Source organism: Pleurodeles waltl, chromosome 2_2 (assembly GCF_031143425.1).
Source record: "Pleurodeles waltl isolate 20211129_DDA chromosome 2_2, aPleWal1.hap1.20221129, whole genome shotgun sequence".
Lineage (NCBI taxonomy): Eukaryota > Metazoa > Chordata > Amphibia > Caudata > Salamandridae > Pleurodeles > Pleurodeles waltl.
In genome coordinates, this window is record NC_090439.1 from 165,881,749 (window position 1) to 165,899,208 (window position 17,460).

The 17,460-nt window shown below is 46.9% G+C and overlaps 1 protein-coding gene across 3 annotated transcripts in view; it reads left to right on the top strand.

Moving 5' to 3' along the window:
* The window catches only part of INO80C (INO80 complex subunit C), a 98,680-nt gene that overhangs the window by 19,073 nt on the left and 62,147 nt on the right, over positions 1–17,460 (top strand). For 2 of the 3 annotated variants that reach the window (XM_069219578.1, XM_069219588.1), the window contains exon 3: positions 1,314–1,424. In XM_069219578.1, the coding sequence (XP_069075679.1) occupies positions 1,314–1,424 (111 nt within the window). Of the gene's footprint in view, positions 1–1,313; positions 1,425–3,088; positions 3,154–3,591; positions 3,672–17,460 lie in introns of those variants that run through there. The other variant, XM_069219591.1, reaches the window with a different exon arrangement.

Consider the following 17,460-nt stretch of genomic DNA (forward strand, 5'->3'; position numbering starts at 1 on the left):
AGACGTATATTCAGTGGTTGTTTTCCATAGTATGAGAACGTCAACCAGTGATGTGTCCTTAATAATTTTGCTTTGTGTTGGCTTGTGGTTTTAAAAGAGAAGAAACAAGAAAACATATATTTAGGGAGCCTTCTATGCACATTCCACACTGTGACGAAATATCGACGGCGCAACCTTAAACACCATACCAAAATTAGCAGGTTATTTCGGTCAATATGAGAACTCATACATGTCCTCTGAGGTTTGAAGCGATGCAGTGTAGGACCCACAGAGATGGCCCAGAAACATCCTTACAAAAAAGCTTTTTGTATGCAAGAAATATCAAAAGATGGATGAGGTGCAAGGGAGAAACATAAAGGCTACCCTCATTTATGCAATATGTACTAAAAAAATAAGCCAGTACGTATGGTAATCAGTGTCCGCTAACCAACAGCTATATCAATAACGTACATGTGATAACTCCTTACTAGATAACTAATGTAGATTATTCTGTGTGTGCAGGCCCAGTCTTGGTTCTAGAGCACGGTATCCTCAAGCAAAAAGGATTGCCTATCTAGGGAGACTGAGCTGGATGTCTCTGGTAGTGGTTGTTCTCACCCAGTAAGAAGCTTCAGTGATGAACTTTGGTAATGAAGTTTTGTCTGGGTCTTTCTGTTCGTTGAAAGCACCTCCTTTACATCCGTTTACTGGACAAACAACATCTGCTTGGGTATCTGGTACTTGCCCATGACCAGCATGGTAGATAAGTGTAGTTTTTCTTCTGTAGAGAACCCCACATTCCTGGTAACGAGTTCTAGCACCTGCTTCACAACATCCCTGGAGAGCTATTTGCCTCTCAATTGTAGGTTTGTCTCATCTTCACCCTGGGAGACTGTACCACCGCAAGATAAAGGTGCAGAGCAGGAAGATTGGGTATGGCATCCTCATTCCATAGGAACACCATGGAAGTTTTCTGAATTGTTTATATTTTACTTTTCTCTGACAATGCTGGTAGGCTGTGCCTTCCTCATGTAGCAGCATTTTTTCACAGTTAGTGAATATGTTAGAATATCAGGGGCAGTTAAATACTAGTGAAATAGGTCACTTGTGTGATTTAAATCCTCAGTCATAGTCACACTGGGGGGAGCTGTCGGAAGACATGGTTCAGAAGGATCTACATCATTAGAAGAATGCTTTTTCAGTTTGCACAATACACAGAATCAGCAGTTGTGCTCGTCCAGCAAGTTGATTTTCTAATTCAATCACGTTTTGTTCAAAGGAATCACATTATTGTGCAGTTTCCTTTTTTATTTATTATTGTTCTTATTTTACAGAATGTTCCTGTAGACTCCACGGTTGAGGCTAAGCCAGTAGCCATAGATACAGCTTTGCCACCGGTGGAACCAACTGTCAAACTTCTGCCTTTCAAGGAACCTAACTTTATTGTGAGTTGGTAGTAGCTTCTCTTAATAAAAAATGCATTTGTATGACTAAATGACACACGCTTTTTGTTAGTGTGTTGACTCCAAATAACCGTTTCCTGTCATTCTTCATATCGTTGATGTTTCAAAGCACTCTAGTAAGTGAAAGGCTGTTTTTCTACAGTGTTTCACAACTAATAAAATAGCACAGGTATACTAAACTCAGCATTCTTTCACAAGAAGTTCCTAATAGTGTTGGATTGTTTCCAGGGTAATTTAGGTTATAATAAATTAATTTGTGATGATTTCACACCCTCATTATTGAATGAGGTAGCAGTTGGGTTCTTCTGAATTCTCAATAGAATGCTTGTGTCCTTCAGAAAACACAGGGCCTGATTTAGAGTTTGGTGGCGGGGGTTACTCTGCCACAAACATGACAGACATCTCGCTAGCCGTATTACAATCACATAATATTCTACGGAGATCGTAATACAGCGGGACGGGATATACGGCATGTTTGTGACAGAGTAACTCATCCGCCAAACTCTAAATGAATCCCTTAATGACAAAATTAGGCTGGTTTATTTTGCTTTGGGGGTGGAGGGATAGATGAAGTATAAATTGCAGAACCAGCAGAAAAGATGGACCTTGATTATAATGTGAACTGGCATCTTCCCTGGTAAGAATCTTCATTTGAATCAGTGAACTGGTTGTCTGTTCTTGAGTTTGGCTGCTTCAAGTTGTCTTGCGGATCAGCTGTTTTAATTAATGTAAATGTATTGTGAATCTTAAGAAAATTGTTCAAGCGGTGATGTTTCCTCCCTACCACTAGATAGTACAGATCATTGAGATGGATACCAAAAGTTAACTCTAATAGGAAACAAGAATACTAAGTTATTCAATCTTCTTATCATGACCAACATGGATTCAAAATTAGAAGTTGCAGCATGGGGAACGTGAAACGTAAATGTTTACAAGCAAGAGACTTTTTCTTTGTTCTTTCTGACACCCGTAACATAATTCCTTCCCCGTCCGCGTTAGGCCCTACTTAGCAAGAGAACTTGGTACTGGCTCTGTTGGAGTAATCTTTTGTTAATACATCTTTAGCCTTCATCTTTTGGCTTTAGTATCTCTTCTAGTGAAATTCTGGTGTCACTCCTAAAATCACATCTTGAGTTACTGTTGTGAAAGGAAATGTGCACTGTATGTCTCATTAGAACATGTACCCTTTCCTGATTTTCTCTGTCAACATGTCTGTACTGGGTTTTGAATCATTACCATACTGTAGACAACAACTCTGCGTGCCGTGTGGACCTTTTGTAAAATAGCTTAATACCAAGAGTTGGACTCTGACCCAGAGGAGAACCCTTAAGTGCACCACTCCGTTTCTGAGAGGGACACCTGTTGTCTTAGACGACAAAGAATAGTTATTCGTTCCAGCGGAGAATTGCAGCAAAAAGATCAAGCCTTCTTAGTATTTACTAGGCTGCTTTACTTGTTTGACAGACTTGTTGTCACCAATAAAAACCCATACAACATACTCGTACAGAAAATGGCTTTTGGGTCCACTCTGTTTAGCCATTGAATTGTTCTTGCTAGCAATTGTTTTCCATTGCTTGGGCGTGCTGTCCATCAGGTGTTACAGCACCCCTCAGCATTTCACAGAATGTTACATTATGTCATTGCAGATTCCATTGGTGATGTAACTCTGTTAACAGTTCCTTCCAGTGGTGTTGGCATTTAGTAATAAAAGGTAATTCTGCTTTTCCCACATCTGCTGAGCTCCATTGTTCTCTGTCACAACCCCTTAGTCTGTAGCCTTTAATCATCACCTCTCATGCTGTTGTCTTTTCCCTTTCCAATAGCTTCAGAGTGCCATCATGTGTGTCTCCTACTGAAATTCCACCTTTCAAAGCATGGCTGACAAATGCCTGACCTTAAATTGGTCTGTCATACTTTGATTTTAATATCAATGGTATCGCTCTCCGATGTCAACTGAGTAACTCTTTATTTCCTACTTTTTTTAAACAGTAAGCTGGTCTAATCCCTTGATTTCTTCAAATAACTGCCTATGTTGCAGCTGTTGTTGTATACCCAAGAAAAGGGAACCCCTGCATTCATTGCATCCTATTTCACATTAGCATATACCAGCTTCTCAAATTGTTGGAGTTTTTCACTTTTTGCTTGCAAGGTAGCAGCAGTGAAAACTGGATTTCCCAAAGCATCAAGGAATCTGAGCTGTTTAGGCCCTGACGCATGAGAAAGATGCATGTATGTACACCTTTTATCTACCCTCTGGACTTCCATGTATGAAGTAGGTACAGTGAACAAGACCCTTGCCACCAGGGTTTGTCTGACAGTGATGAGCAATAAAAAGCTGTATGTCCGCCCATCCTAATTGGTCGGACAAAAATATAGCCAATTTTCTGAAGGCCCTTAATCCGTCAGAGCAGGTTGGCCACGGCGAAGACAGATCAGTCTCTGTCGTGATCAAAATATGCTCCGCCCGGTTTTAAATTGGTGGGCGGGCTATAATTTTGGTGGTAAGGATACCCTGTTGCAACATGGAGCATGCTTACCACCAACATTTAAATTGGGCCCTTAGTTCGTTCTCGGTGGTCGACAACTCCACTAGAAAAGCTTAAAATAATCAATTAAAAGAAGTGTAAGCATGGGAGTTAAAACACACAGACGATAACGATGCGAGAAACAGTAAGTATTTGAAAGGAGTGTTTTAAGTGTGGGTGTTGTAAGAGTGGCTTAGAAAAATAATTCTGTGGCTAATTGGACTGAGGCTTCCTTTTTAAAGGTGGAACTGTGGGAACATGAGTGAAACTGTGACTTGCTTGCAACCTGTGTTTCGCAGGAATCATAGTTATTGTTAATCTCTGCAAGTTAAGACTTTGAACGCACGAATGGCCTTTGCACCAGTGCCGTGGCAAAGGAGTTATGGACCGTAAAGCAAGCAAGGAAAATGGGTCTGGTTTGTTACTGAAATAAAGCCATAGTCGAGGTGCATATGGCTCCTCCCACCCCATTCAGCGGGGCCACTGTACCCCCTGGATTACATATAACTGCATCTAGGCGTTTGCCCTTCCAGCGTTAAATTAGTCAGGTTTATCTTTTTTTTTAAGCCCATTTCAGCTAATTGATATCTACATTATATGGCACATATGTGCCCAAAAGAGTTCGGAGCAAGTCAACCAATTGTAGCTCAGCATCAAAATCATTAAATAAATAACATGTAATATTTTTGAGAATGTGTTTTTCAGAGAATTACAGTGTGTTTTTGGGAGTGCTTCTAAATGCACATTTAGCGTGTGAAACAAAATGTTTCAAGGACCATGGACAGCTCTTATCTTTTTTATTCCGTTTGAATCAAGAAACCTAGCCGTTCACTGAAACCCAGTGCACACCTCAGTCCAAGTTTTAGTAATATTGAACCTCCAAAATATTAGGTAAAACCTCCAAAATACAATAACTGCAATTGACATGTTTGAAAATGAACGTATGTACGGTTTAAGGGTGTAGTATTACATAGTGTGAAAAGCGTGAATTTGTTTTGTGACTGTATCATTAATGTTATCAATCATTAGAGCTTTTTGAGAACTTTGCATTTTTATCTTTCCTGAATGAAAGTTTCTTAGTCATGTGCTGAAATTGAGCTTTTCGGGTATTGACGGCCATCCGTTAAACATATATTTGTCATTATTATTAAATAATACAACTTTTCCTTTATTTCATTTTGGTAGTATTTGGCTCCAGGGATTAACTATTAGACGGACTCATTTACTTTTCATTCCCCTTGCACACCCTATACAATATGCAAGCTCAGAGATTTATCTCTGGCAAAAAACACGCCTGGTTTGGGGACTGGGGAGCAAGCTCTCGCTTTTGGTCGATGTCCTGACCAGAGATGGCTGTGTTTCCTCCCTTCCATCCTTGCCTTGTCAACCACAGCATTTTTAAGTACCCATCTTCCAGTACTACTTCACGTTTTTTTTATATTTGCACGTCAGCATTAAAATGCGAAGCAAAGCCTCCCGCATTGATGAGAGAAAAGGTCAAACCCATGTCTCATACGATATTCTAAAAGTTTGGTTTATGAGTGGCATTAATCATGGCCTTAACAGTTTACGTCCATTATTTTCGGACTGTGGGAAGAACGTGTAGCTGTCATTCATGTGCTGTACGTTACATTTTCTTTTACTATTTAAGTTATACTATTGTATGCACATACTGTCTATGACTATATATGTTGCAACAAATTAAATATCACACTCTTAACTTTCACCAACTCTGTCCACGGTTCTTATAATTACTGTGTGCAACATACATTACAAGCCAGTCCTAATGTTTTTCCCAGTAAGTGTAGTGTTGGCTTCAGTGGAAGAGTTGCACACCAGCCTCTCCTACTTAAAACTGACTGCCATTTCCTTTCATCAGCCTTCAATTCTTCTACATAGGAAGTGTATGGGAGAAGACATGATTGTGCTGCATCTATGAATCTGAAAGAGCATATAGAAAGTGTGGTGTTTTACTGCATGGAGACAGGAATCCATTTTGGAACTCCATGTTGTAGATGACGGACAAGATGAAGGCTGGGGATAAGTCCTCCAGACAGAGATGTGATTTGGTTGAAGCCCTATAATATTCCTAAGCCCGTTTCATAGAGAGGGAGCACACTGCCTGCACTCCAGCAACAAAGTATAACCCTAAAGCATCATGGTAAATGCAGTCAATTCGTAGTCCGTTCAAAAAGTAAAAAGAGTCCTTCACCTCCGTAGGTGCAGCAAGTGCTGTAAATCCATGTACACGTGTTTCTGGGTTTAGCCTGTCATCAGCAGGGAGAAGCGTGGACTAGGGGCTTGGAATGCCGCCAAATGTCTGCTCAGGTTTATGTACTGCTCAAGCCCCTTTGAAGTGAGCCAAACTCCTTTGAGTGAAAGATGAGGGACAAATACCTCTTGTAAATTATATTGATGGCCTCTGCTTTTCTTGTACTGATTGAAAGACATGCAGCTGGGTAGCCTGTGTGTAAGATGTCTATTTCCCTCAAATCAGACATCTTCCAAAACAGCCCAGAGATCTGAAATTCACATTTTCGTATGTTAACCAGGTATAAATAATGGGTGGAATTTCCAGTTTTTATGTGCCAAGAGGAACAGCAGTATGCCTAGAGGTATCTTCTGGGCTGTAGAGGTAGAGTAAAAGACTTGCAGCCTCCTTACCAAGTCAAGAGCAAGGCTTGAGAATTTTGATCTCTGCTGGAAGTGCTACTGAACCCTACCCTTGAAGGAGGAACTGATCATCTGTCAAAATGAGGTGTACGACAATGCCTCTGCAGGATGATAGCTGTCCAGAAGATGAAGATTTCAGCCCTGTAATTTATGGCTGGCAGAAATTGCACTGAGGAACTGAAGAATCATGGACCAAGGGATGATCAGAGCTCAAAGGTACTCTGGTGAGGCCCCACTCATCCCTGAAGCCCCCCACTTTGTGTGAAGAATCACTATTAGAGTAAGCTATCAAATCTGAGGGTTGCACAGTGTGGGGATAGGAGGGGTCCTCAGAAGAGAACCAGGTATGTTTGCTGCTTCAGTTACTATCAAGGATCCACCTGTGCAATTTGGACCTCAGTTTGGACAAAGCTAACTTACTGTGAAAGAGTGGTCTATTCATGCTTACTCACACAATATCCTGTTCAGTTATGTGCAAAAATACGGAAAAGATCTATCTGTGAAAATGTAGTGTTCCAGTTAGTACTCGCCCTAACAGTCTATCAGTGTTTCATACCTACCATTCACCCTTCCTGTAAGCGCTAAGCCCAATGCTTGTCTAAAGAGAGGGGTCCATTCATTACACCCTCTCTGTCCATCATTGCTTCATATACTGACTCTGCTGCTTTCTTTATGTATATAGTGATCACCCTTTTGAACCATCATTTACTCTAACCCCTGTATATATAAGTTCTTCTTAGTGTTATCTCTTTTAATTCTGTTAATCCTACTTTTGGACTGTAACCTGGAGTATAAAAATGGAGGAGGTGACCATAAAGCTTATGTTTGAGGGATGTGTGGCTGTAGATACACATGCTTTGCATACTCCTGCCATCTAGTGTTGGGTCCTGATGTGTGCAAGTTTCTTTCTTCGAAGAAGTCTTTAAATTCACGAGGTAGATTGACTCCTCCTCCTGGTGATGATGCTCATGGGCACCAACTCCATTGTTAGATTGGTTTTTTTATGCCATCTGATTCAGATGTGTGCTCCGGATTGATGCTGTCACTGTGGTCTTTCTGGTCCACATGGTACCGTCCTCTCCATCAGTATTGTCTTTGATCTCATTCCTATTTTCCCTTGCACATCCAGGGATACAGATTTTGATCAAGTTGGATTCTTCTCAACCATGGCCCCTCCAGGTCCTCACCCTTTTGGGCTTACCTCAGTCTCCATCGTGCCTCTTGAATTTCTCGCCAGTGATGGAACGGAGGCCCTTCTGTTATTGTCATTTTAACCAGCCTCTTACCGGCCAAATCATTGCTTGCCCTTCCACAGCTGTGACTTTACTAACTCAAGACTGTTGTCTTTTCAAGAGATTCAGGACACACCAGCCCCTCCGAAGATCTGCAAAAAAACAGATAGGGCCACTAGTCCTTTAACTTATGCACCACCATCATCACCACCCATTCCACCTCCTTTGCCTTCATCCTCCCCACCTCACTCTTTGGGGGACCCACTCCACATTCCACCTTGGGGGGCTCCACACTCTCACACCACTGGCCATAGTGGATGGCTGGACACTTTTGACACGCCTCCTTAGGGTGACCTATGATACAGACCCCTCCCCCCAGGGGACACAGACCCTGACATCTATCCCAGCAGCCCTGCCCCCTCGCCCCACCCCGATGACTCTTCTTATCAGGAGCTTATCGGTAGAGCTGCTTCATTCCATCAGGTGGAACTTCATAAGGAGCCCTCAGAGGAAGATTTTCTGATTGAGACACTCTCTTACACATACAGATCCACCCAGTAGGTTCCAATGCTCAAGGGCATGCTTAGACATACCCTAGACATTTGTAAAGACCCTATTAGAGCAAGGGTTATAAAGCCCCGTGTGGAAAAGAAATGCAAGGCCTCCCCATCTCCCCCATTTATGTTTGGGGTCAGCTTCCACCAGATTCCCTGGTAATTACCATTGCACACAAGTGGGCAAACTCCCTGGCAAGTGGAGATACCCCGCTGCCAGATATTAAAGTGAAAGAATAAATGCTGTGGGAAAACGGGTTGCTGCCCAGCCAGTATATCATTGGCAGTTTGCAATCTCCATGGGCCTCCTTGCACGGTATGACTGTGCCCTCTGGGACAAAATGGAGGACTTCATATCAATACCTCCCAGAGGAGCACAGAAAATGGGGCCAAGAACTTGTCTCAGAATGCAAGTTAATTTCAAACACTTCAATACTCTGCGCCTTAGATTCAGCTGACACTGCAGCTCCAGGAGGGGCAACACAATCATTCTCTTTAGAAGACATGCATGGCTCCGTATTTCTGGTTTTAAGCCTGAGGTTCAGCAAAATGTGCAGGACATGCCCTTGATGGAGAAAATCTTTTTGTTTTCCCAGATGGACAGAACCTTAGAAAATACAAAAAAAAAACACAGAGATGGCAAAACTAATGGGGGCACTAGAAAAACACCAGCTCCCCTTTGCTCTTTTAGCCATCCCTCCTACCATGAAGGCTCAAAAAGAACCTTCTATGCCACTCCACTTCATACCAACGCACCCAGGGCCAACACACTTCACCAATGGGTTACTTCAGAGGATCTTACCAGGATACTAACTAAAGAGGCAGAGACAAGTAGTTCCCCAAAAGGAGCTACACCCACCATTAAACCACGACTCACCTCTTATACCTCCCGACCATAAAGCACCTGTTGGGGAATTTACAAGATTTTCTACCGACATGGCAAACCATCACCTCAGACCAGTGGGTCTTCCAACATAATTTAACATAGTTACTGTCGGGAGCTCACTACCACACTTCCGAACATTCCACCTCTCAAGTACAGTGGAACCTCTAACACTACTCAAAGAGGAGGTCAAAGCCCTCCTCCTCAAAGGAGCTATAGAGCCTATCCACATCCATAAGCAAGGTACCTGGCTTTACTCGCTATACTTCCTAATACATAAAAAGGACAGTTCGTTATGGCCCATTCTAGATCTCAGGCCATTCAACATACATCTTATGAGAACATTTTCACATTGAGGATGTCATACTGCTTCTACAACACAGTGACTTTATGGCTGCACTAGACCTAAAGGACCCCTTTTTCCACATCCCAATATGCTAGGCATATCACCGATATCTCAGGTTTGAAATAGGCAAAAAACACTACCAATTCAAGATCCTCCCCTTCCATGTGACTACTGCACCGTGAGTGGTCATTAAGTGCCTTGCAGTAGTGGCTGCATCTGTGAAGACAGGGATTCCATGTATTTCCATATCTCAAAGATTGTCTCATCGAAGTCGTCAACAGTGTCTAAACCACACTCGAATCTCTATAAATCTACTTCATTACTTAGTGTTCACCATCAGTGCCACCAAGTGCTAACTCCAGCCCCTTCAGATCCAGCCTTACCTTGGAGCTATCCTGAACGCTGAACTAGGTCTGGCATGTCTCAATCCTACAAGCATTCAGTCCTTTCAGTGCTTATTCCCTTGTTTCAAGCAAATCAGCAGCTTACAGGCAGAACAGTCAGGCACCTCTTAGGCATGACAGCCTCCTCCATTGCTGTAGTACCTCATGCACAGCTACAAATGTGTCAGTTGTGTGAATGTCTAGCTTAACAATGGTCTCAGACAGAGGGTCATTGAGACCATCCAGTGTCGATTGGCCACCAGAATCATCGCTCTTTGAAGTGGTGGAAAACCAGCAACATCTTGCAAGGGCGCCTTTTCCTCAATCCTGTTCTGCACATCATTCTAACAGAAACATTTCTCAAAGGGTGGGGTGCATACTTACAGAATCTCACAGTGCAGGGCGTGTGGGAGACAACTACCTGGGCTCCATGGCTTCATGCATCTTCACCATGAAAAGATGATTTATGTATGTTGCAACATATATTCAGGCCCTTCCTTTACACCAGTTTTTTATGTGTGTATTGTCAAGTTCACCTCAGACAGTATGAAATATTTTCTAGCTCCACTTGTGGTGAAGTCAGGTTGAATTGCAGCCTATCCATCCATACTTCAATATTTATACAAGCTACATTAGTGATGTTTCACAAATCTCAAGCAGCGACTTGGTAACATGTATTCAACCCAGTTTGCCAGCTATGCTGTTTCACACTTGCAAGCCAGACAGGCATTTGTCTCTTATTGTCACCGAAGCTGTAAACTAAAGAGACTGACCTCAGGCTTTCAATAGCTCCTCATTGGGAATTGCCCACAGTTATGTAAAGCTGACTCCTAATCTCTTCTCCTTTAAGAAGGACGATTGAGCCAGAACATGCAAGTTAATATTGCTTAGCTGTTTAAGAACCCTCCGTGAATGGTGGTGTTTTGGTTTGTAGTGGTACCAAGGGGTACTTACACTCTGCACCAGGTCCAGTTATCCCTTATTAGTGTAGAAGAGGTGTCTAGCAGCTTAGGCTGATAGAAAAGGTAGCTTAGCAGAGCAGCTTAGGTTGAACTAGGAGACGTGTAAAGCTTCTACTATACCACTGGTGTCATATGCACAATATCATAAGAAAACACAATACACAGATATACTAAAAATAAAGGTACTTTATTTTTATGACAATATGCCAAAAGTATCTCAGTGAGTACCCTCAGTATGAGGATAGCAAATATACACAAGATATATGTACACAATACCAAAATTATGCAGTAATAGCAATAGAAAGCAATGCAAGCAATGTACAGTTACAATAGATTGCAATGAGAGCACATAGGTATAGGGGCAACACAAACCATATACTCTAGAAGTGGAATGCGAACCACGAATGGACCCCAAACCTATGTGAGCTTGTAGAGGGTTGCTGGGACTGTAAGAAAACAGTGAGGGTTAGAAAAATAGCCCACCCCAAGACCCTGAAAAGTAGGTGTAAAGTGCACCTAAGTTCCCCAGAGAGCACAGAAGAGATAGGGGAATTCTGCAAGGAAGACCAACACCAGCAATGCAACAACAATGGATTTCCGGACGAGAGTACCTGTAGAACAAGGGGACCAAGTCCAAGAGTCACGATCAAGTCGGGAGTGGGCAGATGCCACCGGATGGTAGAAGCTGTGGATTCTGCAAGAACGAAGAGGACTAGGAACTTCCCCTTTGGAGGATGGATGTCCCACGTCATGAAGAAGCTTGCAGAGGTGTTCCCACGCAGAAAGACCGCAAACAAGCCCTGCTAGCTGCAAGGGTCGCGGTTAGGGTTTTTGGATGCTGCTGTGGCCCAGGAGGGACCAGGATGTCGCCAATTGCGTGAGGAGACAGAGGGGGCGTCCAGCAGGACAAGGAGCCCACTCAGAAGCAAGCAGAACCCGCAGAAGTGCCGGAACAGGCACTACGAAGAAGAGTGAACCAGAGCTCACCCGAAGTCACAAAATAAGATCCCACGACGCTGGAGGACAACTCAGGAGGTCGTGCACTGCAGGTTAGAGTGTCGGGGACCCAGGCTTGGCTGTGCACAAAGGAAATCCTGGAAGAGTGCACAGGAGCCGGAGCTGCTGCAAATCACGCGGGACCCAGCAGTGCAGTCTAGCGTGGGGAGGCAAGGACTTACCTCCACCAAACTTGGACTGAAGAGTCACTGGACTGTGGGAGTCACTTGGACAGAGTTGCTGAGTTCCAGGGACCACGCTCATCGTGCTGAGAGGGGACCCAGAGGACCGGTGATGCAGTCTTTTGGTGCCTGCGGTTGCAGGGGGAAGATTCCGTCGACCCACAGGAGATTTCTTAGGAGCTTCTAGTGCAGAGAGGAGGCAGGCTACCCCCACAGCATGCACCACCAGGAAAACAGTCGAGAAGGCGGCCGGATCAGTGATACAAGGTTGCAGTAGTCGTCTTTGCTACTTTGTTGCGGTTTTGCAGGCGTCCAGAGCAGTCAGAGGTCGATTCCTTGGCAGAAGGTAAAGAGAGAGATGCAGAGGAACTCTGATGAGCTCTTGCATTCGTTATCTCCAGAATTCCCCAAAGCAGAGACCCTAAATAGCCAGAAAAGGAGGTTTGGCTACTTAGGAAGGAGGATAGGCTAGCAACACAGGTAAGAGCCTATCAGAAGGAGTCTCTGACATCACCTGCTGGCCCTGGCCACTCAGAGCAGTCCAGTGTGCCAGCAGCACCTCTGTTTCCAAGATGGCAGAGGTCTGGAGCACACTGGAGGAGCTCTGGGCACCTCCCAGGGGAGGTGCAGGTCAGGGGAGTGGTCACTCCCCTTTCCTTTGTCCAGTTTCGCGCCAGAGCAGGGCTGGGGGATCCCTGAACTGGTGTAGACTGGCTTATGCAAAGATGGGCACCATCTGTGCCCATCAAAGCATTTCCAGAGGCTGGGGGAGGCTACTCCTCCCCAGCCCTGACACCTTTTTCCAAAGGGAGAGGGTGTAACACCCTCTCTCTGAGGAAGTCCTTTGTTCTGCCTTCCTGGGCCAAGCCTGGCTGGACCCCAGGAGGGCAGAAACCTGTCTGAGGGGTTGGCAGCAGCAGCAGCTGCAGTGAAACCCTGGGAAAGGTAGTTTGGCAGTACCCAGGACTGTGCTAGAGACTCGGGGGATCATGGAATTGTCTCCCCAATGCCAGAATGGCATTGGGGTGACAATTCCATGATCTTAGACATGTTACATGGCCATGTTCGGAGTTACCATTGTGACGCTATACATAGGTAGTGACCTATGTATAGTGCAGGCGTGTAATGGTGTCCCCGCACTCACAAAGTCCGGGGAATTTGCCCTGAACGATGTGGGGGCACCTTGGCTAGTGCCAGGGTACCCACACACTAAGTAACTTAGCACCCAACCTTTACCAGGTAAAGGGTAGACATATAGGTGACTTATAAGTTACTTAAGTGCAGTGGTAAATGGCTGTGAAATAACGTGGACGTTATTTCACTCAGGCTGCAGTGGCAGGCCTGTGTAAGAATTGTCAGAGCTCCCTTTGGGTGGCAAAAGACATGCTGCAGCCCATAGGGATCTCCTGGAACCCCAATACCCTGGGTACTTCAGTACCATATACTAGGGAATTATAAGGGTGTTCCAGTATGCCAATGTGAATTGGACCCACATGCCAAGAAATGGAGCACTGACAGGACCTGCACAACAGGGGGGATACCAGTGGGGTGGCAGATAGCTGAGATCAGGTCTGGCTCCAATTGTGCATACAGCTCATGGATTGTGGCCCTATCAAGTCTGTAGGTTAGGATAATGTGCCTGTCCTCCATTGTCGCCAGGTCCACCAGGGGTCTGTACATGGGGGTATGTCTCCATCTCCTGTTCATCCTCACCGGTTGAATTCTAGGGTGAAAAACGGTGGGCAGATGGTCATATTCAAAGATATCCTCAGATTAATATGCCTTGCATTTTTTTTACAGAAATAGTATGTGAACGTGTAGGTCCGTTGATGTGCCTATGTCTGCTGTGACACAGTTAGGTGCCATGGCCTGTTCCCCCTGAAATGGCGGCCGCCTGACCTGTGAGGAGGGCCAAGTGGAAATTAGGTAATTCCACTGACGTTATGCGTCGTTGCGGGAGGCGGTCGACGACCGCCATGCAACACATCATTGGTTATCATTCGGGCCTAAGGGTTCCAGGAGCTAATGGTGATGTATGCCGGCGGTGACAGTACGCACCGCCGCGGACGTGACCGCCATTTTCTATCTGTTCACTCACTTGCTACCTGACCTTCAACAGGAGAGGACCTACACAGCAAGTGCTGCTGTGACCTGTATCTGGAAGCGACCATGGCTTGAGTGTCTGGGGAAAGGGCCCTTGCCTTCACCTCAGAGGAGTTGGAGAGACTAGTGGAGCACCTTTTACTTTATGGTCCTCCAGACAAACAGGTGAGTACACTGTGAGCACGATGCATGGGGCATAAATATATGGAGTGCTGTGTGTGTAAGCCTCGTGTAGGGGGAGGGGGCTGAGGGGTCCTGGGCCGGGTGCTACATGTTTGGTGGGCAATGTCTGTGCGTAAGGGGATGGGAGGGATATGGTGGGCCATGAGTGTAACAGTCTGGACGGTATGACTAATACCTTTTCTTATGTATCTTTTTCTGCAGGTCAGCGCCCATCAGAAAAAGGGTATTTGGCGTGCCATTGGCAAGGAGGTGCGGACCCTGGGGGTCTTTGACAGGCAGAGCACCTACTGCCGCAGATGGTGGGAGGACCTGCGCCGCTAGGCAAGGAAGACGGCGGAGGCCCAGCTGGGGATGGTCTCCCAACGAGGAATGGGTGCCCGTTGTACCCTGACCCCCCCTGATGTTCCACATCCTATTGGTGGCCTATCCAGAGTAGGATGGGCATTTGAAGGCATCACAGCAGCCACAAGGGGATGAGTACAGATTCAGAATCATTAAGTTGCGCGCGTTGAGGTGTTACCTGGGTGGGGGATGTGGGTCTGTGGGTGCCCCTAGGCCAGGACGAACGTGGCAGGGTAGGTTCCATGATGGGCAGGCTCAGATGCACTCCAACTCCAATAATGCTAGTGGGCATCTACTCCTGGGCAGGGTCATGTGGGTTTCAGGTGTGCTGCTAATGGCATTGTACCTCATGGCCTGGTGACTAGCATTGTAACTGCAATTGCATGGCCTAGTGCATAGGGCTGTTCCCTGTGAGTTGTGTACGCCAACGGTGGTGTTGTTGCTGGCATTGGCAAAGTATATCCTCTGTCTCCCGGCCCTATTTGTTTTGTCACCCTGTCCTTGTGTGCGTTAGCATCTGGCGGAGGAGCAGAGGCACCGGCGATGGAGGGAGCTGCATCCCACATGGGCCTGGAGGCCGAATCCACCGACGGTGAGGGCACCAGTGGGACGGAGGGTGAGGGGAACACCACGGCAGAGACAGGAGGGGACAGTTTTGACAGTGACGTCTCCTCCGATGGAAGCTCCCCGGCGGTGGCGGACACCTCTGTGGCCACCCCAACTACAGGTACAGCCGCCACCCACATGCCAGCACCAGCCTCCCAGCAGCCCCTCAGCGAGTTTCCCGTGCCCGCTCACCCAGGAGGGTGGGTGTCTCCTTCGCCCCAGGCACCTCAGGCACTGCCCCAGTCAGCCCTGCTGCCCCTCAGTGAGGAGGCTATTGACTTCCTGAGATCCCTCTCTGTTGGGCAGTCAACCATACTGAATGCCATCCAGGGTCTAGCAGGGCATTTGCAACAAACAAATACATTTCTGGAGGGCATTCAATGTGGCGTTTCGGCCCAACAGAGATCATTCCAGGCTCTGGCCAACTCACTGATGGCAGCCATTGTCCCTGTCTCTAGCCTCCTACCTCCAACTTCCTCTACCTAGTCCCATTCCCCTCAACCCCAGCCTATCCCAAGCACACCTTCAGACCAGCGTTCACCCAAATCAACTCACAGAAGTGGCTCAGGCAAAAACAAGCACCACACTTCATCCCACAGGCACTCACACAAGCACCATCCAGATACAGACACACCAACATCCACTGCCTCCACTGTGTCCCCCTCCTCCTCGTCCTCCACCTCCCTCCCAGTAGCGTCTCCACTCACACCTGCATGCACTACATCCTTATCCACTACCTTCATCACCAGCACGCCTATCACTACATGCCCCTTACTGGCAGTCACTACCCCCACATCCATGCACACATCCCCTGTGTCCTCTCCCACTGTGTCTGTGCCCCGTCCTCCAAAAGTACACAAACAAAAGCACTCAGACACCCAACAGCCATCCACCTCACAACAGCATCCAGCCCATGCACCTGCACCCAAACATAGCAGACAGACACCTCCTACAACCACTCCCTCTTCCTCTGCTCCCAAACTTTCACCCTCCTCCAGCCCCAGTGTCCCTAAAAGGCTTTTCCACCCCACCCTTGACCTATTCCCTGCCGCCCCCGTCCTTCACTTCAGGCCAGGGTGGGCAGAACCCAGGCCAGCACCTCAGCCACCCAGTCCACGGCCACTGTAGTTTCTGCAGCTACTGCATGTGTGAGAGGCTCCAAGGAGGCACCCGTCAGCACTACCAGTGTGCTTGCACCACCTGCCAAGGGCAAGAAGGGGCCGCCAGCTAGCAAGGGCAGGAAGGGAAAACCAGCCAGCAAGGAGGCACCACCAGCTAGCAATGACAAGGAGGCACCACCAGCTAGCAAGGAGACACCTCCAGCCAGCAAGGGCAAGGAGGCACCACCAGCTGGCAGAAGCAAGGAGGCACCACCAGCTAGAAAGGGCAGGAAGGGAACACCAGCTGGCAGAACCAAGGCGGCACCCCCAGCTGCCAAGGGCAGGAAGGGAACAACAGCTGCCAAGGCCAATGTAAAAGGAACACACGCCGGAGGCAGGATGGATCTGGTGCCTGGGGCTGGAGCAGCATCTGGGCAAATAACACCAGCCATGGCACTTCAACCATCTGAGGCTGCAGGGGAAGGGCTGGAACCTCCCTCCATCACTGCCAGCACCGAAACCTGCACTGCCACCTGCACCATCGCCACCTGCACCACTGCCAGCAGCACCACTGCCAGCAGCAGCAGCCCCAATGGGCTGCCGTCCGAGGCTGCAGGGAAAGGGCTGGAGCCTTCCCCCGCCACTGACAGCACTGCCACCAGCACTGCCACCTGCACCACTGCCAGCAGCAGCAGCCCCAGTGGCAGCTGTCCGAGGCTGCAGGGGAAGGGCTGGAGCCTCCCCCACCACTGACAGCAACGCCACCTGCACCGCCGCCAGCACCTCCACCTGCACTGCCAGCTGCAATGCCGCCAGCCCCGCAACTGCCACCAATGAGCAGCCGTCACTGCTGGGGAGCAGTGTGTAGTCGTGACAACATGGACTGTAGTACATCCTGGCCCCTGCAACAACTATATTGGTGACACCCAGGTGAGAGACAGTGACCTT